Here is a 22,706-nt window from a genome sequence, read left to right on the forward strand (position 1 = left end):
AGGACCTGTTGCCTTTTATTTAAAAAATGTTGCTTGCCCTGCCTGGGGCTCCTATACAAAAACAAAACACAACCCCAAACTAGGCTTCTTCCTGACCAGAGACGGGCGGTGGGGACTGGAGCTCAGCAAAAGGAATGTGTACCCTGGGGTGGATGACCAGGAGGCCCCTGCCCCGTGCTCCTCAGGATGGCCGGGCTGCCCCCTCCTTGCCAGAAGATGGAGGGGAGACGGTCCAATCTTCCAGATGCTCCGTGGGAGCCAAGCACCACTGGGTGGTTACCAGGCCGGGGCAGTGTTGGCCAGACGCCTCATCCGCCTGCAGGAGGGGAGAGGGTGGTGACCCTGGGCAGCTGCCCCTCCACCAGGGATCTCTAGGGCAGCCAGGGGAAGGGGCAGAGACAGGACGTGGTAGGTGGGATCCCCAACCCCTCCCTCAGCCTTGGCCTGTCTGCTACTTGGGGCCCTGAAGCTGCCCTCTGTCCCACCCACCTCTCCAGGGGTCCCGAAACCTGGTCTAGGCTGTGGTCAGACCGACCCAAGGGCTACTCTTGTCCCCTGCAGGGCTAGACTGGGACTCATCATCCAGGGGCCTGCTGGGTCTTGGGAAAGGCGACGGTCCTATCCTGCCTGGAAATGGGGCTGGGGAGGCACCTTGTGTTCCTGTCCTGGTCGCGGATCTTCTTCTCCATCTCGGCGTCTGTCAGGGTCTCCAGCAGCGGGCACCACTGATCAGCGTCGCCTGTATTCCGGATGGCAATCTCCACCGTGGGCAGGGGGTTCTCACTGTGGAAGACGGGAGGAAGTAGACAGTTCACAGAGCAGCAGCTGGAGAGGCCCCAGAAAGCGCTGTCCATGCCCCATGGGCAGCTGGAACGCTGGAGCCTGATTTCTGTGCCCAGCCCCCAACAGGGCGGTGGGGGTGCTGCAGCCCAGCGGACAGCACGACAGTGACTCCGGGTCTGCATGCTGGGGAAGGGTCCATAGGACAGCGCTGCAGAGCCAGCTGTTCCCACTGCAACTGTGGGGAGGGGGAGGGCCATCCGCCTCGCTCAGCGTCCACGAAAAAGGAAACCAAAGGAGTCCACCCAGGAGTCCAGACGCCGCTCACCTAGGGCCACTGCCCCTGATGGTCCCACACACGGCTCCTCAGCCCATCATGGGGCCCAGAACCCACGACCCCTGACCGCTCCACCTTGGGGTCCCTCAGAAACGTCTCCGACTCCGGCTGAGGGCCACCTGCACACCCTCCGGCTAAGTGGACTCAGTGGTGGGGGGAGGTCAGCCTCAGCGAGGCCACCAAAGCTGGGGGTGCCTGACCGAGCTGCCGCCTCTGCCAGGAGGGCCAAGCCCAGGCTGCCCGGTGAGCCTCAGCACAGCCCGAGCCCTGCCCTCGTCTACCTGGAGCCCTGTAGAGCCAGCTCTGGAGGAGGGAGAGCGGGGGGGCCCCAGGGAGGTGCCCGGTGAATGATGGCACAGAAAAAAACGGGCCCCTGGCCTTGGTCTTAACACCTCATCTCGAAAATGGGGACAATGTCCTCGCTGTGAGGGATTTCAGAGGATCACTATTACTAAACATCCAACGTACATCCACTATGTGGGGGCCGATGCCACTCCCACAGCCCCCCGAGCCCGTACCGAGGGGCTGCCCAGCGTGACTGCAGAGCCCCCGCCCACCCCCCTCATGTTGCTCCTCGGCCTGGAGTCTCAGGGACCGCAGGTGCACGGGGCACAGCCCAGGGCTGCCCCGCTCCCCTGCAGAAGTGGGGCTCACCTCTTGCTGCCACAGCTTGGCCCATGGGGTCCATGCCCATGAGGCCCGGAGCCGGTGCTGGTGACTCAGAGGCCCGTGGCTGGGCCGCCCCTCCTCGGCCGCTCCTGACAGCTGCTCCCCAGCCGGGTGGCGGTTTGGCAATCCCAAAACCAGCCGGCCACAGACCCAAACATCATTCCTCACCTCGAGGGCTCCCAGCCGCCTTCCTCAGGAGGGGGAAACATGAAAGTCGCCAAGCCCATGCGAAGGGGAGCCAAACATGTTTTCCTCTTAAACAAGAGCTGGTGCGTGGGTCCTGGAGGCCCCTGTGTTTACCTCCCCGTGGCTCTGGGAAGATTCCACCCCAGTGGGTTTGTTCTAAAATAAGAACTGCTTGAACCAGGCACGGAAGGATGGGTCTGGAGCCAGCAGGCCCCATAGGTGTTGCGGGGGACATGCGGGCAGAGAGCCACCCTGCCGCCCTCAGAATCCCCTTTGATGGGATTGTGCTTCCCGGGCCTCAAGGCCACCTGGGACCCTGATGTTCCCACAACCTGTGGTATCCAGGCAGGGAGGCCATGGCTGAGGAGGCAGAGGACCTGGACGTTCATCTTCGATGTGACCTCACTTTTATGACCTCACGAGGTACGAGAGGCCAGCTGAGAAGCAAGACTGTGCCCACTTGGTAGATGAGAAAGAACAAGGCTGCGATGGTGAGCAACCTGCCCACAGCTCCTCAGCTGGGAGGAAGGGGCAAAACTCGACGTTGCCTTCCTGTTTATGATCAACTAACTTTGGATAAGGGGCCAAACCCACTCAATGGGGACAGAGCAGTCTTTCCAACAAATGGTGCTGGGACAGGAGCCTGGATCAGGCCACCGTTTCTTAGGTAAGACACCAAAAGCACAAGCAACAAAAGAAAAAATAGATAAACTGGACATCATCAAAATTTTAAACTTTTGTGGGACTTCCCTGGTGATCGAGTGGTTAAGACTTCGCCTTCCAATGCAGTGGGTGCAGGTTCAATCCCTGGTTGGGGAGCTAAGATCCCACGTGCCTCTCGCCAAAAAACCAAAACAAGCAATATTGTAACAAATTCAATAAAGACGTTGAAACAATGGTCCACATCAAAAAAAAAAAAAATTTAACTTTTGTGCCTGAAAGGACACTCTCACGAAAGTGAAATATAATCCCACAAAATGGGAGAGAATATTTGCAAATCATGTATGTGATAAGGGACCTGTAGCTGGGATACATAATGAACTTTTACAACTAAATAATAAAACACCAAATAACCCAATTAAAACACAAAGGACTTGAACAACCTTTTGTCTAAAGAAGATATACACATGTCCAACAGCACATGAAAATATGCTCAACACCATCAGCCACTGGGAAATGCAAATCAAACCACACCGAGATGCCACTAGGGTGGCTAGGATCAAAGTCAGGCGAGGATGTGGAGAAACTGGAGCCCTTGCTCTGCTGGAGAGAATGCAAAATGGCGCAGCTGCTTTGAAAACAAGTCTAGTGGCTCCTCCAAACGCTAAACAGAGCTACCACGTGACTCAGCAATTCCACCCCTAGGTACATACCCAAGAGAACTGAAAATAGGTGTTCAAACAAAACCTCGTGCACAAATGTTCACGGCAGCACTACCCTTAACAGCCAAAAGTTAACACAACCCAAATGACCAACTGATGACTGGATAAATAAAGTATGGTCTGTCTATATGATGGAATATTATTCAGCCACAAAAAGGAATGAAGCTCTGATACAGGCTCCACATGCACGAACCCTGAAAACATTATGCTAAGAAGCCGGCCACAAAAAACCATATGTCATATGATTCTATTTACATTAAGTAATCAGAACAGGCAGATCCACAGATGGGAAGTAGATCAGCGGTTGCCCAGGACTGCGGAACTGTGCAAACACACAAAAACCCACTGAGTTGTCACTCTAGGTGGTGAACGAAAACAAGCCGGCCAGCCCGGCCATGGGGCCAGCGCAGGGGCTGGAGCCCCAGGACTAACCTCTTCTGGTGGCTCTGGTCAGCCAGTCCACAACGACCCTGGTGCCTCCCAACCCTGAGGCTGTTCCAGTGACAATGCCTCTGTCCCCCACCGGGCACAGCTGCCAGGTTCTCTGACCCTTTGCCTGTCCCCAGCTTCCTCCAGCCGCTCCTGCCCTGGCCATCTGCTGCCTCCTCCCTGGCCCACACCCTCTGGCCTCGGTGGCCAGGCACTCGCACCTCCTCTGCTGGACAGCGTGCTGGTTCTCCCGTGTCCCCAGCCAGGGTGCAGGGCTGGCCTGGAGGAGGTAGAGGAACTCTGCAGGATGCCACCCCCCTCACAGTCTCGGTGACTGTCTGACACCCTCACACCCTCTGCCCAGCCCTCCCCTGGGGAGCCCTGCCCCCTCATCACTGTCTCTGTCTCCATTCCGCTGGCTCCAGGACATCTATATGTCCTTCTGGTTCAGCTCTGTCCTCTAGCAGCCACACGCCCGCGTCCCCCTCATGCTCACTGCCTGCCTCTGCCCACATCAGGCTTGCCCGGCCCACTGCCTGTTCTCCGCACTGGTGCCCCAGCTCACTAGCCTGTGACTAGCCTGCTCCACTGTCGCAGAGGACGGCACCGCGGCCAGACACCGGGCTGGGCTCAGTCCGGGGGAGACAGCCAGCACTGGCTCACAGGAATCCAGAGTGCTTCCAACAGGGGTGACGGGGCCCAGAGCTTAAAGTCCCCTTGAGGAGTCATGTGACTCAGCAGCTGCCAAGCCTCGCGTAGCAGAAACCAGGCAGGGGCTCCCAGTCCAGCTCTCTGTGGGCCAGGCAGGCCCTGGCCCTGGGGGTGCGGCAAGCCCCTCTCCTTTCCCCAGGCAGAGGCTGGACAGCAGGGAAAGGCTGGTACTGGTCTCCCGGGGAGCTCCCAAGGCATGGGGAGTGCACGGGGAGAACGCGGGGTGGGGTCAGGAGACAAAGTTCCAGGCACCCTGCTAGCCGCAGTCCTGCCCCTGGATGATAAAGCCTGACCCCGCGCTCCCCTTCCTATCCTGCCAGCTCTCCGAGCACCCCGCTGCCCAGCCCAGACCCAGCACACGCGAGCCCACGAAGCCTGGTCGGCTGGAGAAGTGCAGCAGCCCTCCTGACGCCAAAGGAGGCCTGTGGCCGCCTCCAGACCACCAGGCAGGCCGCACCCACCCAGCTGGCTGGGCCAGGCTGCTGTGGAGGGGACATGCTTACCACAGTCCCCAGTGGGGTGGCCCTGCCTTTGATCCTGAGGATTTGAAACCTGCATCTTCAGTACCAGAGTCATTCCCACCCACACAATGGAACGTGTTAACTAGCTGCTGAAATGGGAGCACTCCATCCAAGTCCTGACCTGCACGCCTCGGGGCCCCTGCGGGCCTGCTCTGGAGCTGCAGGTCGCACTGCCGACAGCCCAGAGCCCCGGGAATCAGAGCAGGAGGGATGCGGCCTCGTGTGTGGACACCCTCCAAGTCCCCCTGCTGCACACCAGTGAGGTGTGGATTCTGACTCAGCATTTGGGGATGAGGGACTCCCAGGACCTCAGGGTCGACTCTAGGAAGCAAGGCCACCCCAGACTGGCCCCAGACCGGTCGGCCTCAGCTTGCATGCCGTCAGTGGACACACACCGTGACACGGTGAGCAGACCTCCCATGGGATGCGGAGTGTGGGCCTGGACCCACATCTGTGGAGCAGGATCCCCAGTTAGCGGGGTTGCTGGTGGTCATGGGAGGCCACGCATGTTATGTCAGCCGGGACGCCCGGGGCCTCAGGCCCTGCGGGTGTTGGTCATTCCTTCTCTCTTGCTCAGAGCTACAGGAAAACTGAGAAGGCTACCTCCTGGGATTTCTGGGGGAACCAGCTGAGACACAGGTAGACCCACGCACGCCCTCAGCTGCCCCGTCTCTGCAGGGCTCTTCGGCTTTGCTCCTCTGCACACCTTAAGGGGGGGTCGGTCCCTCAGTAACGGCCTCCAAATGTGGACGGTGACAGCTTGACGAGCAGAATAAATCCTAACATCCTGTTTTGATGCAGAGATACTCAGTGCCGCCCGCACTGGCACCCCATCCCGCAGAGGAAAAGGAGCTCGGGGGACAGGGCTGGATGTGACAAACAGTCCTGTGGGTGGGCGAGCTCTGCTATGTGGTTAACGCTCGCCGACTCCTGCCCCGGCCAGGCCTGCATGGCAAGGCCACCAGGAACAGGAAGGCCACATCTGTGTCATGAGGAGCCCCATCCCCCAGTCCACCCCCACCAGCACCCATGACACTGGACCAAATGCTACATTTACACTCCCTACCCGCCCCGTCCCCAGCAGCCTGAACGCTACTCCCTCTTCCACACTGGCAGCACCCAGTACGGGTCCAGCCGGCGGAGGCGCCCACCACCTGCTCTCTGACTGAACAAGTAGCCTCTTGACTCCCCTTCCAGGGAAGGCAGCATGGAGTAGCCCTTGTTTGAGATTCAGTGCCAGTCCATCAGACGACCCTGACCGAGGAAGGGTCTGGGTGAGTGCAGGGAGGAGGTGGTGTGTGAGGGCGGCAGGGGCTGCTGGTGGCAGAGTGGGTGAGGACAGAGGGGCAGACCCGCCACCTCCTTAGATCCTCCTCTGTGATGGGGGATGGGAGGAGCCAACAGAGGCCGTTGAGCCCGCAAAGCTGCCCTCGGCCAGATGGCATCATGAGGCTCCAGAAAGTCCCAAAGGCATCACTACACACAGGGGGAAGCCTTGTCCCCAGAATGGTCTGCAGAAGGAGGAGGAGGCACCTGTCCGAGACCTACCTGAAGGCGTAGGTCTTCTGATGCCAGCTCAGCTGTCCCCGGATGCTGTACGCGATGGTGGTGACGAACTCCCCGCCCAGCCCCAGCTCGGAGCACAGCTTCAGTGCAAACTTCTCTGGCGAGTTCTCCTTCTCTGACATGTCCCACTCGAACTGGTCCACCAGGGAGATGTTTCCCACATGGATGTTCAGCTGGGCCAGAACCAGGAACACGAGTCAGAGCAGGCAGAACTGCATCCCCCCCTCCAGGCCCATGAGAAAGTGAGAAGGCTGCCCTTATCCCTCTGGCTGCAACTCCCCATCCACAAACGGGGCTGACCCCACAGACCTCCTGGGCGGCCAGAGGGACTGTGGTTCAGGCCCCGGCACTGTCACCCTCTAGGGAGGGCCCTGGAGGGCCCCGGGCACCTGAGTCCCGCCTTGCCCCTGTTCCCACCCCCTCGCTCCCTGCACTGGCCGGTACCCTCTTCTCTGCCCTTCTACCGCGCCGCTCTGGACCTTTACAACATGATAAACACTGGTCACTCATCAGATACTATCCCTGAGCCCTCACCTGAGCCAGCGTCTACCCCCCTCCTCTGTCTCTTCACGGAACATGCCCTGCTCTGAAATCATCTGCTACGTGCGCTCACAGACCCACAGCCCGCAAGGCACAGGCAGAGCCTGGGCAGGTGGGGGTGGGGGGCGGCGGGAGCGGAGGCCATGCCGGCTCCTCCGCCTCGTTCCCCAGAGGCATCTGTGAGACATGCCACCTGCAGCCACAGCCTGTGCCCCAGGAGCTCCCCACCCTGACTTCTCACCCCACAGATGACCTGGGCCTGCTCTGAAACTGGGCATCAGCGACTCACAGAAAGGACAACTCGGGGTCTGGCGGCATTCACTGGGCATCGTGTGGAGACCCCTGCCCCTGCTGTCCAGCCCTCTGCCAGCCAAGCAGGCCACGGAGCACCTGCCCCTTCATGCTACTGTCCCCAGGCGCTCAGCTGGGCTTTTAAGGTTCGGATCGGGACTCGTCCATGCCTTCAGAGAAACGTGAGGCCCTACCACCTGACCTGTGCATGAAGTCCTGCACCTCTGGGCCCCCTGCACAGCGCTCCACTCTGCAGCCGAGGCCCAGCCACTCCCGCCTCCAAGCCACGCCCTTGCTGGGCGACCAAGCAGGTCTGCTGGTGAGAATTGGAAGAGCCGGCCCTTCCCAGCAGGAACCACGTGTCTGCTGAGCCACGTCGGCACAACAGGACCGGAAAGCGAAGCAGCAGCAGGCAGCCCGTGGACACATCACACGGGACCAAAACGCCCCACGCACCACTCGGCCTGGCCATCGGGGTGCCACGCAGACCGGTGCCTGTTTGTGCACTGTGCCGACTGCTCATCAACGCTATCGTTTATTAAGAAATACAGACTCCTGCCGACCCAGGAGACGCACAGGGGACACACAGTGGGAAAAACAGACAGAGTCATCTTCATGGGTTTTCATCCAGTGCAGGGTTAAATACGTGAATGAGGGGACATCAGAGGTGTAGGTGCTGAGGGGAAGAGGGGGAGGGGCAGAAAGTGCAGTCAGCCTTAGCCAGGAGCCCCAGGAAGGCCGCCCAGTGGAGGGGGCATTTTAGGAAGAACTGGACAAGCTGAGAGAGAGCAGGGTGGGGCTCCCAGGGGAGGGTATGGGCAGAGCAGGGCCTGAGGCCTCCACAGAGGACACAGGAAACTCACAGAGTGGGGACTGGGAGCCGTCGGGGCGGGGGCGGCTGGACTGTGGGGCCAGGCCCCCTGAGCAGGCTCCCCAGCTTCAACCTGAATCACCCACATGCCATTCCCTCCCCAGAAAGGGCCCACCAGCCCCCCAGAGTCTGACAGCTCCACCCTCAGCTGCACTGAGCCCCACGACCCTGGAGGGCCAGGTGTCCTGGTCGCAGTGCCAGCCTGAGCTTTCGTTCCACCACTCCGGGAGCACCTGTGAGCAGCCGCCCTGAGCCTTAGGGCTCTGCTCTGTGAGGAGACATTGGTCTGATGTCGTCCTCCACTGTGTCCCAGAAGCACCCGGCTCCTCTGGAGTCTGTGACACACGGGAAACCCTGGATGTGGCCATCAGCGTGCTCGCCTACCAGGTGGCACGCTCCCCCCAGGTCACAGTGCCCACGAGGCTCTGCCCCCACCGGAAGCAGGCCTTCCCTGACCAGCTGTGTCCGGCCCCAGTGCTGGCAGGCCCTCACAACCCCAACCAAGCAGGACCCCGACCTGGGGATGGTCTCCCAGCAGCCTACCAGCCGACACCATCCCATGGATGGGGATTATAGGTGGGTGTGAGAGCCTGAACGGACCCCACGGCTGAAAGCTGTCTAGTCACCAAGAAAGCCTCTGATCAGGGAGCAGGTGATGGTCCCAGGTGGATTTTCAACTGCCTGACAACTTTCTGTATGGCTGCCCACAAGCCCCATCAGGATAATAAAAAGATGACACTCAGTTACAAGAAAATGTCAGAGAAGCCAGCTGTCAGACTCACAAGGACCCTCCCTGTGGCTGACCCCGCTTATCTGGAACCACGCAGTTGGGTGTAGCCAACTCTGCAAGTCCACGTCCCCACCATGGTTACAGGACAAAGATGCAGCACAGAGCGGAGTAGGGACCATCCTCCAGGGGCCACAGGCTGCGCACAGGGACACAGGTGTTGGTCCCACAGCTGCACCCCACACATCCCCACCGCTTCTCTCCCAGGACATCCCCCTTCTTTCTCACCCGTGCCCTTTTTCTGCTAGTTGGCCATGAGAAACTGAAATAGGTTAAGAAAAATAAATTCATATTTCTCTTAAAAGAAATTAACTAGCAAGGAGGTTGAATCAGTAATTAAAAACCTCCCTACAAAGAAAAGCCCTGGACCGGATGGCTTTACTGGTGAATCCTACCAAACGTTTAAAGAAGAACTAATACCAATCCTTATCAAATCCTGCCAAAAACAGGATGGACTTGAGGACACAGGGAGGGGGAAGGGTAAGCTGGGACGAAGTGAGAGAGTGGCATGGACTTATAAATACTACCAAATGTAAAATAGATAGCTAGTGGGAAGCAGCCGCATAACACAGGGAGATCAGCTCGTTGCTTTGTAACCATCCAGAGGGGTGGGAAGAAGATGCAAGAGGGAGATATGGGGATATATGTATATATATAGCTTATTCACTTCATTATAAAGCAGAAACTAACACACCGCTGTAAAGCAATTATACTCCAATAAAGATCTTAAAAAAAAAAAATCCTGCCAAAAAACTGAAAAGCAAGGAATACTTCATAACTCATTGCTTTGTTACCAAAGCCAGGCAAAGATACTACAAGAAAGGAAAACTATAGACCAATACTTCTTATGAACGTTGATATAAAAATCCTCAGCGGACTCCCCTGGTGGCGCAGTGGTTAAGAATCCACCTGCCAATGCAGGGAACATGGGTTCGAGCCCAGGTCCAGGAAGATCCCACATGCCGCAGAGCAACTAAGCCCATGCGCCACAACTACTGAGCCTGTGCTCTAGAGCCCAAGAGCCACAACTACTGAAGCCCGTGAACCCAGAGCCTATGCTCTGCAACAAAGAGAAGCCACCACAATGAGAAGCCCGCGCACCGCAATGAAAAGTAGCCCCCACTCGCTGCTACTAGAGAAAGCCCACACGCAGCAAGACCCAATGCAGCCAAAAATAAATTAAAAAAAAAATTCAACAAAATACTAGCAAAACTGAATTCAACAGCACATTAGAAGAATTACACACCATTATAAATGATACAACAATATAAATAAACTATAAAAAGTGGAACCTATTCTGGCAATGCAGGGATGGCTCAATAAGAAAACCGATCAATGCAATAAACCACTTGAACAGAATGAAGGACAAAAACCATATGATCGGGGCTTCCCTGGTGGCGCAGTGGTTGGGAGTCCGCCTGCCGATGCAGGGGACATGGGTTCGTGCCCCGGTCCGGGAAGATCCCACATACTGCGGAGCGGCTGGGCCCGTGAGCCATGGCCGCTGGGCCTGCGCGTCCGGAGGCTGTGCTCCCCAACGGGAGAGGCCACAACAGTGAGAGGCCCGCATATCGAAAAAAACAAACAAACAAAAAAAACCACAATGAGATATTGCTTCATACCAAGCAGGCTCTGCAGCAGGCAGGCCTGGGCCCAAACCCCAGCTCTACCACTTCTCAGCAGGGCAGTTGGGGGTAGGCGGCCCCACCTCTTCACTTGTAACACAGCACCTTCCCCCAGGATGGTGGGGGTTACTGAGACAGTATGGGATGTGCTTGGCCCAGCCTGCCCATGGGAAGAGTGTGGCAGTGTGCTCATCTTACTGTAGGCTTCCCTGCTCTACCCGTCAGCTGGCATAACCTCCTTTGTACCACCCAGGCTCTGCTCCACACCTGGCAATGCCACAGCAGCACCCCGAATGCGCCCAGAATGTGATACCTTACTCAGAAGTCAGCCCACGCCTTTCCTGGGATAAGCTGCCTGAAAGACAGCTTTCCAGAAGCCCTGTCCAACAGTATTAATCCCAGACAGGCTTCTGCTGAAGCCTCCACGTAGCTTCAGCACCCCATGACCCCCACCAGTACAAGGAAGGCCCTGGTGCAGGGTGGGGAGCTGCTTACCTTGATAATGACACGCTGGTCTGACTGGTCCTCCAGGATGCTGTCTGTGGGGTAGGACTCGATCTGCTGTCTGATGGCGGAGGCGATGGCTGGTACGAACGTCAGTGGGTTCAAATCCAGGTCATCACAGAGAATTTCTGAAAACATCTCAGGGGTCATCAGCTTCTCTGAAATGAGGTGAGAGGTATGGATTGCTGGTGGATTGCAGGGCCTAATGTCACCCTGCTCAGCCCTGAACTCCCCGAGCCCGTCCTCCTCTGCCAACCCACCTGGATGAAGATGAGCATAAAGGTGAGGACGATGGATCCTCCCAGACATGGTAAGGAGAGGAAGCACAAGACGAACACCTCCCTTCTGGCCCTCAATCCATACACACCACCCCCCCAACACCTCTGGAGGTGGTCAAGACCCTATGTGCTCCCCAACCCCAGGCTCCCCACTCCCAGGCTTAGCACTGCACGGCTCCGTTAGTTCTAACCAGTGAGCTGTCTGGGGAGGGGGGAAGCAAAGGCACTTCAGAGCTGACGTGCCACTTCCTCCCCTCTTCCAACCCAGGCAACCAGGGAAGCCCACGTGGAGACACAGGGAGAAGATGGCCTCAGAGGAAACCAACGTTGCCAACACCCTGACTCGGACTTCCAGCCTCCAAAACTGGGAGGAGATAAAACCTGCTGTTATGCCCCCCAGGCTGTGGGACTTTGTCACCTCGGCCTGAGCTAACACAGATTCCTTCCAGACAAGACACTTGGAAGCCAGCATCCACTGGAAGACGGAGCAGGTGCATGTCTATCCACCATTTCCTCCGCAGTGGAAATCCCTCAGAGATCACCTGGGGCTGCGTGTGGCTTTTTACAACCCCTCGCTGAGTTTCTGACTCTGTGGGCAGCACACACACTCAACAAGGCGACAGCATGGGGGCGGGTACGGATCCTGGATCCTGGAGATGTAACTGCCTCAGGCGCGAGCTTCATGGGGACTGTCCACTACTGGCCGGACTACAGCAAGGTCCTGTGCAGTCAACTGTTTTCCCCAGACCTGCCCTCTTTCTCATAACCCAAACTTCAATGACCACGTGCCAAACTGGGATGAGCCACAGAGAAGGGAAAGCAAAGAGTGAATTCCCAGGTTTCCCTGGTGGCGCAGTGGTTTAAGAATCTGCCTGCCAATGCAGGGGACACGGGTTCGAGCCCTGGTCCGGGAGGATCCCACGTGTCATGGAGCAACTAAGCCTTGCACCACAACTACTGAACCTGCGCTCTAGAGCCCGCAAGCCACAACGACTGAGCCCGCATGCTACAACTACTGAAGCCCACACGCCTAGAGCCCGTGCTCCACAACAAGAGAAGCCACTGCAATGAGAAGCCTGTGCACTGCAATGAAGAGTAGACCCCGCTCTCTGCAACTAGAGAAAGCCCATGCGCAACAATGAAGACCCAATGCAGCCAAAAATAAATAAATAAGTAAAATAAATAAATTTATATATATATATATATATATATATATAAAAAGAATGAATTCCCTCACAAGTACTCGGCATGATTCCATCTTCAAGAACGAGGTCTGCTGGGACTTCCCTGATGGTGCAGTGGCTAAGAATCTGCCTGCCAATGCAGAGGACACAGGTTCAAGCCCTGGTCCAGGAAGATCCCACATGCAGCGGAGCAACTAAGCCCGTGCGCCACAACTACTGCTTAAGCTCTAGAGCCCGTGAGCCAAAACTACTGAGCCTGTGTGCCACAACTACTGAAGCCCACATGCCTAGAGCCCGTGCTCCGCAATGAGAAGCCACCACAATGAGAAGCCCACACACCGCAACGAAGAGTAGCCCCCACTCGCTGCAACTAGAGAAAGCCCACATGCAACAAGGAAGGAAGGAAGGAAGGAAGGAAGGGAGGAAGGAAGAAAAGAAAGAAATAACTAAATAAATAAATAGAATGAGGTCTGCTTAACAGACAACTGACCCCACTATTTCACTAGCCCAGGAGAAGGGCTAGAGACCAACCCTCCTCATAGCACCATTGTGCCAGACCTGAACAGTGCCAGCCTACTATTGATAACACATACATCCAGTTTTGGAGAAGCAGCAGGAAGCTAAGGTGCTCAGGCCAAGCGTCCTATGAGTATACTGTGCAGAGAATTTTAAAAATTAACTTTTTTAGTCTATGATCGTCATAGATTCAGATGCCGCCTTGATTACTGCAGCTCCACACCAAGTCTTGGGATTAGGAAGACTCATTCCTCCTACTTTCTTCTTTTCCAAAATTGCTTTAGCTACTCTAGTTCCTTTGCCTTTCCACTGAAATTTTAGAATAATTTTGTCTAAATCTACAAAATGTCTTGCTGGGATTTTCAAAGAAATTGCATTAAACTTGCATATTAAAAGGGAAGAGATATGGAGATATATGTATATGTATAATTGACTCACTTTGTTATAAAGCAGAGACTAACACACCATTGTAAAGCAATTATACTCCAATAAAAATGAAAAAAAATAAACTTGCATATTAATTTAGGGAGAATTAACATCTTGAATCTTCTGATCCATGAACATAGTTGTCTGTCCATTTATTCAGATCTCCTTTAATTACTTCCATCAGTGCTTTATAGTTTTCAGCATATGAAATGTTTCCTGAAACAAACTATATGTTTGTAAGATTTACACCTTTTTTCTTAACTGTGTAACTGTAAATAGTAACATTTTTATACTGGACACTTGAGTGTCCACGTGTTCACTGACAGTATATAATGTATAGAAATACAATTGACTTTTGCATGTTTATTTTGGGTCTTGTGACCTTGCTAAGACTCGGTTATTAGTTCTAGCAGGTTTTTTGGGTAGGTCTCTTGGGATTTTCTATGTAGATAATCATGCCGTCTACAAATAAAGACAGTTTTATTTCTTCCTTTCTGAAGCGTATGTTTTTTATATCATTTTCCTGCCTTGTTACACTGGCTAGTACTTCTAGCACTATGTTGTCTATTCCCAATTTCCTGAGTTTTTATCAAGAACGAGTGCTGGATTTTGTTAAATACTTTTTTGTATCAATTGATATAATCAAGGGATTTATCTTTTCTAGTCTGTTAATATGATGGATCACACTGACTGATTTTCAAACACTGAACCAGGTTTGCATTCCAGGATTTGAACCCAAAGTCCACACCCTCCTAATCTACTCCACAATGCTCTGAATGTCACAATCAGAGTCCAGGGTCCCCCTGACGGGCAGCAGGCAGGAAACAAGACTGTGTGCAAGACGGTGGGTTGGCCACCACATACCGTTCATGTTCCAGGTAAAGGCATCTCGCAGCTTCTGCCCGTCGATCTCCATGTCCAGTCGGATGGGAACCAGCACCTCGGGCTGGGACGCATTCTCATGGATCACAGCTGGGTCGTGGTCGTCGAAGCTGGAAGGGAGGCAGCAGCATGCTCAGCAAGGGGGGCTGGGGTCCCTGCACCCAGGGCCTCCCTCTCTGCACCACTGGTCACTGTGACCTAACCAGAGGGGAAACCCCGCTTCTTATAGGGACTTGTCCACTATGGGCTGAGTCGGCAGAGACAGTGCCAGCAGGGGTCCACGCTAATGGACACGCGGGACGGGAGAGGAGATGCTGACTTGGGCAGCAGGACAAGATGGAGATGTCCGAAGTAAGGGACATTTAAGCCCCAAGACAGGCAGGACTTTCCCAGGAAACTGTAGGAAAGGAAGGGTACTCCCAAAAGTGGAAGCCCTTGAGCAAAGGCCGAGGGGCAGGAGAGTCGAGAACTGCTGAGGGAAGGAGGGGTGCAGATGGTGTCGGGGAGCAGTGGGAGGATGCTGGGAAGCCACAGGGGTCCAAGTGCCCACAGTTCTCCATCTCCAGCCTCGACCCCGAGGGAGCCCCAGGAGGACTGAGAACAAGGCAGTTCTGTGCTCACACCTGCATTTTAGGAAGACGAAGCGGGAAGATACGGGGTGAGGGTGGGTGCAGGAAACCCAAGGGTGGAAGACCGAGGGTTGAGATCTGTTCTCAGAGAGCTGGGGGCACAGATGACAAATGAACAAACAAATGAGGAAAACACCCCCTCTCTCCGCCCAGACACGAATGCTCTAGGACAGAGTGGTCATTCTAAAAGGGGAGGAACACTCTGAGAAGTGACATTCAAACAGAGATGGGGAGGGAGAAAAAGGAAGGGGGAGGAGGGAAGGAGGAGGGAGAAAGGGATGAGCCTGCAGATGCTGACAGGAAGTGAGGGAATTGCGAGGGCAGGAGTGCCTGGGCGGCTGAAGAGTGCTGAGAAGGCCACAGTGCCTGAGGTGAAGGGCGGCAGGAGCCGGGGCCAGAGAGGGGCAGCCACCACCAGGACTCTGTCACGTGGATGCTGGTGTGACGGGGCATCTAGAGGACCTGCCCTGGCTGAAGGGGCACATGCCCAATGGGGAGCTGGCCAAGGGTGGCCGGATTCTGAACACTTGGAGAGCTGAGCAAGTAGAATTTGTGGAGACTGGCTCTATGGTGTGAGAAGGAGGAAGAGTGCCAGGATTGTGGTCCAAGTACAGGAAGGACGGGATTGTTGTGTCCTGGGCTAGAGAAGCCTACAGGCAGCCTGTGCTGGAGGTGCCTGGGGCGGCATTCAGAGGAGAGCTTAGTGGGCGGGAGCTTGAAAAATGGCCCCCCAGAGACATCTATGTCCAAAGTCTTGGAACCTGTAACTGTCATCTTACAGAGCAAAAAAGGAGAGGAAGCCTTGTCGAAGTGGGCCCTAAGTTACATCACAAGTGTCCTCACAAGAAAGAGAGGGAGAGGGAGTTCCCTGGTGGCCTAGTGGTTAGGATTCCAGGTTTTCACTGTGGTGGCCCAGGTTCAATCCCTGGTCAGGGAACTGAGATCCTGCAAGCCACGCGGCACGGCCAGAAAAAAAAGAGTGAAAGAGAAAGAGAGGGAGATTTCACACACACAGAGGAGGCCATGTGACCAGGGAGGAAGAGACTGGAGTGATGCTGCCACGAGCCAAGGAACGTGGCAGCTGCCAGCAGCTGGAAGGGACCCTGGAGGGAGCAGGGCCCGGCAACACCTTGATTCCAGCCCAGTGAAACTCCCGGCCTCTGGAACTGTGTGAGAATAAACTTGTGTTGCTTCAAGCCACCCAGTTTGTGGCATTCTGTTCTGGCACCATGGGCAACTAAGCATCGAGTCATGTGGATGGCAGAGAAAAGGTCCAGAGACTGCACCCAGGAACGCTACCTGAGGAGCTAGGGGTGAGCGCAGGCAGAGCCAGGCTGGACCACGCAGAGCCAGTCATGCTGGACGCTGAGGGAGACCAGCCCCAAGGAGGAGCAGTGCAGCGTTTCGGGGACAGGAGGTCAAAGCAGAGCGTTTTTCTGGGGAGGAGGAAACTAAAACATGCTGGAGGACCTCGGTGGATTCAGAGGGCGAGGCCCACTCACCACAGTGGGAATGTCCTCTTCTTGTCCCGGCCCATGCGGTTCCTGTTGATGGTGGTGGAGCAGGGCACGGCATCCAGGTGGTGGGAGCTGTTGGGCAGGGTGGGCACCCACTGGCTGTTCCTCTTAGCCTTCTGTTCCCTGGGAGACATGGAAATACCTCCTCTCAGTCTGTGAGCCGAAACTGCCCACCAGGCATCAGGTCGTGGTCAGTGGATGCCCACTGCGCCCCTGCTGGGCCCCAGGTCCCAGTGGGGACCTCTGTGCACCCCAGACTCCGCAGGTGTCTATTCCCTAGGCTCCCACCAGCACCTGCTCCTGGGTTAGGGGAGGTGCAGAGGGGCCCCAGCCCAGTGCCTCAGCCATGACCCAACGTGCTACATGCTGGGCACAGCTGCACGGAAGCACAGTCCCTTCTGCGAGGAAGGGACGGTACAAGAAGGCTGAAGAGCAGCCCTGGAGCAAAGCCTTAAATGCTGAGTCACGGTTCATGGGTGGAGGAGAGGAGAGCATTTCAGGAAGAACACAGAGGGCAGCAGGGCTGGAGACACAGAGAGGGTCCTGATTACAGGGGCTGGCGTGCTCTGCAGGAAATGGATGCACTCAGCAGGTGGCTGTGAGTCCCTGGAGGTTTGAAGCAGGCAGAGACTCAGACTGTGATTTTAGACATGCAGTCCAGGCTGAGACAGACTAGGCAACAGCTCTGGCCTCTGGGCCTTCAGACCAGTAGAAGTGAGAAGACACATTGGTAAATACTCTCTACAAAATGATGCTCAAAGTAATCCAAGGAACCCATGTCCCAAAAGAGCTCACTCTTCTCTCCAAATTACAAGTTGCTTTTACTACTAGGAAAGTACCAAAAGCTGACCGACAGGAGGGGGTGGGCTCCCACCTTGCTCTGCGAGACCCTTCATCACCCTCGGGCCGTGTCCCTAGTAACCTGGGAGCAACGTGAGGGCAGCAACTGTACGTAACTCACCTTTCCATCCCCAACCTCTGTACCATGTCACCTTCATGATTTTCCGTAACCGCATCACTTGAAACAATGGCCTGCCCCCCGCCTTAGTGCTCCCGCCATCTCATGCACCTAAATGCATGTTTTCTTGAGAGTTGAAAGCGTCACGCAGGTATTCTGCACGTCTCGCTCATGTGAGCCAGGTTTCAGGTTGCTGCAGGGTCTACTTACCCACAACACATCAGGTAACCCCAGACTACTTGGGTGTCTGCATCTTCGCTCACACAGCCTTTCCCTGAGGCAGGACACTCAAGGGGCTCCCTAGTTCCCTTTATAATTCACATGCCACCAATAGCATCTCTGTACTTATAATGGTTTTTGTTGACAGTATAAATTATTTCCCTGGGACAAATTCCCAGGGGTGGAATTAATAGATCAGAGACCAACAAAAAACTTTGAGGCCACAATGCCTGAGGCAGAGCCGCCACGGTGGGCGTGAGTGTGCCCACTCCATGACACCCTCCCCGGTTCTTTATGTTGCTAGTTATTTATATTTTTATTCTGCATTTTTAAAATCACACTCAAGAACAAACATCATTCCCTGTGTTTGTTTACTCCTGTGCCTCAGTGTGGGTCACGCTTTACCTATCTGTCTACATAAAATAGAGAAATACTTGGGGTATCCAAGTTTTTCTTATAAATCTAAATGAACAAACTCTACAAGGTAGCAACTTCCCAATTACTCCCCTGTTTAATTGTTAACGTAAATGCTCTTTCAAAGGATCTACGTTGATACGTTCAAATCTATTGTTTGTTTCTTTTGTGAGCTGATCTGGGCCACTAATTGTTCTGACAGATTAGTGAATCCCACTTTCAAAGCATTCTTAATGACTCTCCAGAACCCAAGACTTGACTTATGTTTCTTAGAAGTTCCAAAGTCAGAAAAAACTTCGAAGCCTGGCTAAGACGACCTGTAAACACAGTGGGTAAATTGCTGAAAAGTATTTTGGTTCCAGAGCATGAGAAAAATACCCGTGGGTGTCCCGAGAGCGAGCCGAGCCTGAGGGTGCAGTACCTGAGGTAGGTGGGGGGTTCCGTGCTGATGGATACGGCCTTGTACTTCTCATCGTTGCCATCCAGAATCTCTTCCACCTCGGAGGCTTTTAACAGAGTTACGCTGGTGGCCAGGGTCGTGTATCCATGATCTGCAACCAGAGATGCGGCTGCGGTCACCCTGCGGGAGGGCAGTGAGCAGCAGCAGCCAGGAGATGCAGCGCACTGAGGTCCTCACATGCAGGAGGTGGAAAAGCGGGTGTCAACCTCACTACTGCCCAATGCTGGCCTCTTCCAAAGGGGCGGTCTGGACCCTGGCTTTCTCTAGAGGCCCTCCCGGGTCAGCACTCCCTGGATGGACGGGGACTAACGTGTCCCGGGAGGAGCACTGGCTCCAGGCACAGGGTACGCCCATGGGCAGCTCAGCCCGCAGAGCCTCTCGGGGAAAGGAAGGCTCCAGAGTGACACCGCCAGTGGGAAGAGGTCTGACACCGCTGCAGTCCACGACACGAAGCAAGGTGGAGATGAAATGGGTGATGAGAAACATTTTTCTTTTAAAACAAGAGCCCAGAGAGTTGGAAAGAGCTGCTGTACACCAAACAGGAATTCCTGGCCCAGCGCCAGTGGATGCGAGCTGCCCGGGAGCGGGGAGTTCTAGACAGTTCGACCACAGCTCGCCTAGGAAGCCTGCTGGAGAGACAGATGGTTACAGGAAAGAGTCTCCCGAGCGCGAGGCCGAAGGGTCGCCAAGGCTTCCAAGGGGCAAGCGCAGCTGGGGACGCACTGGTTAGTGACTGGCGCTCCACTGGGGTGGAGGGAGGACCAGGGAGGCTTTGGAAAGCGCGGGAGGGAGGAGTGAAAAGTTACAGCAGCGCATAGGAAAGCAGCTCCGGCTCCTGCATTAAAAGAACATGGTAGACGAGACCAACGCAGGGCTTACAGACGAACCGGCACGGGACAGACCGCAAAGAGCACGTGCACACACACAGGGACGCGGGCACACGCACGCAAACGGGCGCACGCACGCAAACGGGGGACGCGCACGCACGCGGGCACATGCACACGAGGCCCGGGCCAGCTCCGCCAGGCAGCCCTGCCAAAGGGAAGGAAGCTTCGACCAAGCCCAGAGGCACAGGGCCTCTCCCCAGCTCAGAGATGAGGAGCACCCTCTGCCCGCCCTCCCGGGTCGGGTGGCAGCGCCCCACAGCCCCAAGCGGGACATGCACACGAGCGCCAGCAGACCGACTGCCAGAACCAAGTGCCACACGATGGATGTGCGCTGGGAAGCATGTGCGCTGGGAAGCGAAGCGGTGAAAGCCTGAGGGGAGCGGGGGCTGGGGCGGCCCCCCGCCGCCCGGGCGCATGGAGGGTGACGATGGCAACACGCCCAAGGCAGATGGTAGAGCATCACAGCATTCCTAAAACGTTTTCAGACCAGCGGTCTTCACAACACCCTCTCCGCCCTGGCCCCGCCCCCTCCGCCCACCGCCTGCTGCCAACACCTGAGCCTGACCAACCCTGACGGAGGACCACCCGCTCCAGGGGGGCCTCCAGGATGCTCCATCACCTTAAGGTCAGGGCTGCCGTGAAGACGCTCCAGAGTGAAAACGTTTTATCTTCATGACATAAGCGAGTGGTTTTGAAACAGGTTTACAAACCCTCGTGAAGACGCACCCTTAGTGTTAGGTTTTGTTTTTTTACCATGTGACGATGCAACTATTTTCTTCCTCTCTTCCACAGTGGCTAGTCGCCTCCAGAGCGAGGGGTATCTCTTGTACAGAGAACCTCGGAACATACGGAGGTAGTTTCCCACCTATGAGTAAAGCGAGAAGGCTCATTATGAGGGTCGCAGCTCCTCGAGGAAGGGGAGGGCCCTGGCTCAGAGGCTCTGCTGGATGAGTGACAGACAAACACACCTCGACTTGGCCCCCAGGCCTCCAGGCGCCAGGCTTCCAGCAGCAGTAAAAATACATTCTGCTGACATCAGGGGTCCAACAGCAGTTCGTATCTGGCCTACATCTGTCCCTCTGGCAGGGGTAATAACATCTGCATCCTGACGACAGGACCAAGTTCAGAAAGGCCTGACCAGACACTGGGGAGGCAGGCCCCCCGAGCTCACTAAGAAGCTCGATGTGATTCTGATTTTGGACTAAGGATCGCTGGCACTTTCCAGAAATGTAAGGCCTCTCTGACTTTCTTTTATCTTAAGACTTTGATATTTTTACGATGTAATAAAGACCAAAAAGGTCTTTTAATTTTAGACAGATGCAGGATAATTTCCCCCATGGCCTTTGTTGCTTTGTTTAGTAACAAAACTCAAACCAGAAATACCAAAGGAATTTTCCAAAGAGTTTAAAATGCACTTATCAGCAATCCTTAGATTGCTATATAAATCATTACTGCCCCAAACAATAGCTTCAGTTTGCCTGTACCAAATACTCGAAGTACGACCTACTTGATGAAAAGAAATCTAGTCCTAAAGTTTTTATAAAGAAACTCCATTGTTTCACTGACTTCAAAAACGAACACTTGAGTCACATGGCCAGGGACAGCAGGTGGACTGGGTGGGTACTGGCTCCACCTGTGACCAGGCATCACTTCCCTTTTCTGGGTCTCCCTACTTCTCTGTCAGATGTTCATCAACTGTGAGGTTCACCCACGAAGGACCACTTCTACTACTTTCCCACTTACCTACCCCATTATAGTATATTTATTTTTAAAAAGTTTCTCCATTTTTCATGAATCAAAGATTTACACGATGCCCAACTAGGGGTGCCGAACAGTGCAAGAGAAAGTGGCCACAGGGTCACTGGTGCTCCCCACTGCGGGCACAGACCCATGCGAGTTATTTGGCTTGAGTGTGGTTACCGTCCAAGGGTAAACACATAGTTTCCATTAGGTTTTTGAAAAGACACTGACTATAATGCCCCCACTACTACTTTGCAGGTCCTGCAGACCTCCCACACTCCTAGGCCCTTCCCAAGGTCCCTTCAGAGCTTAGGAGACCAGGTCTGCCTTCCTGGGTTTTCCCTGAACCAGCCTTTGCCACCTCTGGACCCAGGTTTCCCAAATGGAAAACCAAGGTGTGGTTATGGGGATTTCCTAGGATTCTCTCAGCAGTGACTCTGGCGTGGTGACAACGGCTGCCTGCAGATGGCAGAAGAAGGGTGACACGCTCACTGCAGCTGTGGATGCCCTCCCAAAGCTGCTACACCCAAGTGTGTGGGGGTGCTGAGGGTGTTGCTCTGGCGGGCCCACCTCTCTGAATACGGTGCCTGTTTGCCAAGGGCATGGGGCCTGGGGGTCATCTGCCCAATGCTGTCAGAGGAGCTGCTGCTATCAGTAGACAGCACTCTGACCTCGAACCCTTCTCAGGCCTCCCAAGGCCTGATGATTGTTAAGTCAGGCCCCAGAAAGCAAACTGCCTCTCCCTTCTCCCACCTGGTCTCTATAAACTGCATCTCAGGACAAACGTTCTCACTCAACAGGGCTGAAAGAAAAGACTGCAGTTAGCTTTCTAGAATCTAAAATGTGCTAAGGGGAAGATCTTAGAGACCACCTAGTCTAAGCATCTCATTACATACATGAGAAAAGTGACACACAGGCAGAGCTGAAACCAGGCCTCCTGACGTTCTGCCCACCTGGCTGTGGGCTCCACCTAATAAACGCAAGCTTGATTTTCAAAAGTACCACCGACTCAGGGCCAATGGTAAACTGACTGCTCTTCCTGCCCGTTAGATCAGGTAAAGGTTTCTTTCTTTCTTTTTCTTAAATTAACTAATTAATTTATTTTGGGCTGCATTGGGTCTTTGTTGCTACGCGCAGGCTTTCTCTAGTGGCAGTGAGCAGGGGCTACTCTTCGTTGAGGTGCATGGACTTCTCATTGCGATGGCTTCTCTTGTTGCAGAGCACAGGCTCTAGGCGCGTGGGCTTCAGTAGTTGCAGCACATGGGCTCAGTAATTGTGGCTCGCAGGCTCTAGATCGCAGGCTCAGTAGTCGTGGCTTAGTTGCTGCACGGCATGTGGGATATTCCGGGACCAGGGCTCGAACCCATGTCCCCTGCACTGGCAGGCGGATTCTTAAC

At 55.0% G+C, this 22,706-nt stretch overlaps 1 protein-coding gene across 2 annotated transcripts in view; it reads right to left on the reverse strand.

Annotated features, from left to right (window-relative positions):
• The window catches only part of SMARCB1 (SWI/SNF related BAF chromatin remodeling complex subunit B1), a 24,617-nt gene continuing 1,911 nt past the window's right edge, over window positions 1-22,706 (reverse strand). Inside the window, exons 2-9 of one of the 2 annotated variants that reach the window (XM_079718098.1) lie at window positions 20,296-20,434; window positions 18,644-18,773; window positions 16,617-16,754; window positions 14,468-14,595; window positions 11,191-11,357; window positions 6,564-6,754; window positions 652-783; window positions 1-316 (exon numbers count right to left, since the gene is read on the reverse strand). In XM_079718098.1, the coding sequence (XP_079574224.1) occupies window positions 277-316; window positions 652-783; window positions 6,564-6,754; window positions 11,191-11,357; window positions 14,468-14,595; window positions 16,617-16,754; window positions 18,644-18,773; window positions 20,296-20,434 (1,065 nt within the window). In that variant the 3' untranslated portion in view covers window positions 1-276. The remainder of the gene's footprint in view (window positions 317-651; window positions 784-6,563; window positions 6,755-11,190; window positions 11,358-14,467; window positions 14,596-16,616; window positions 16,755-18,643; window positions 18,774-20,295; window positions 20,435-22,706) is intronic. The other variant, XM_079718097.1, reaches the window with a different exon arrangement.

Source organism: Hyperoodon ampullatus, assembly GCF_949752795.1.
Source record: "Hyperoodon ampullatus genome assembly, chromosome: 13".
Lineage (NCBI taxonomy): Eukaryota > Metazoa > Chordata > Mammalia > Artiodactyla > Ziphiidae > Hyperoodon > Hyperoodon ampullatus.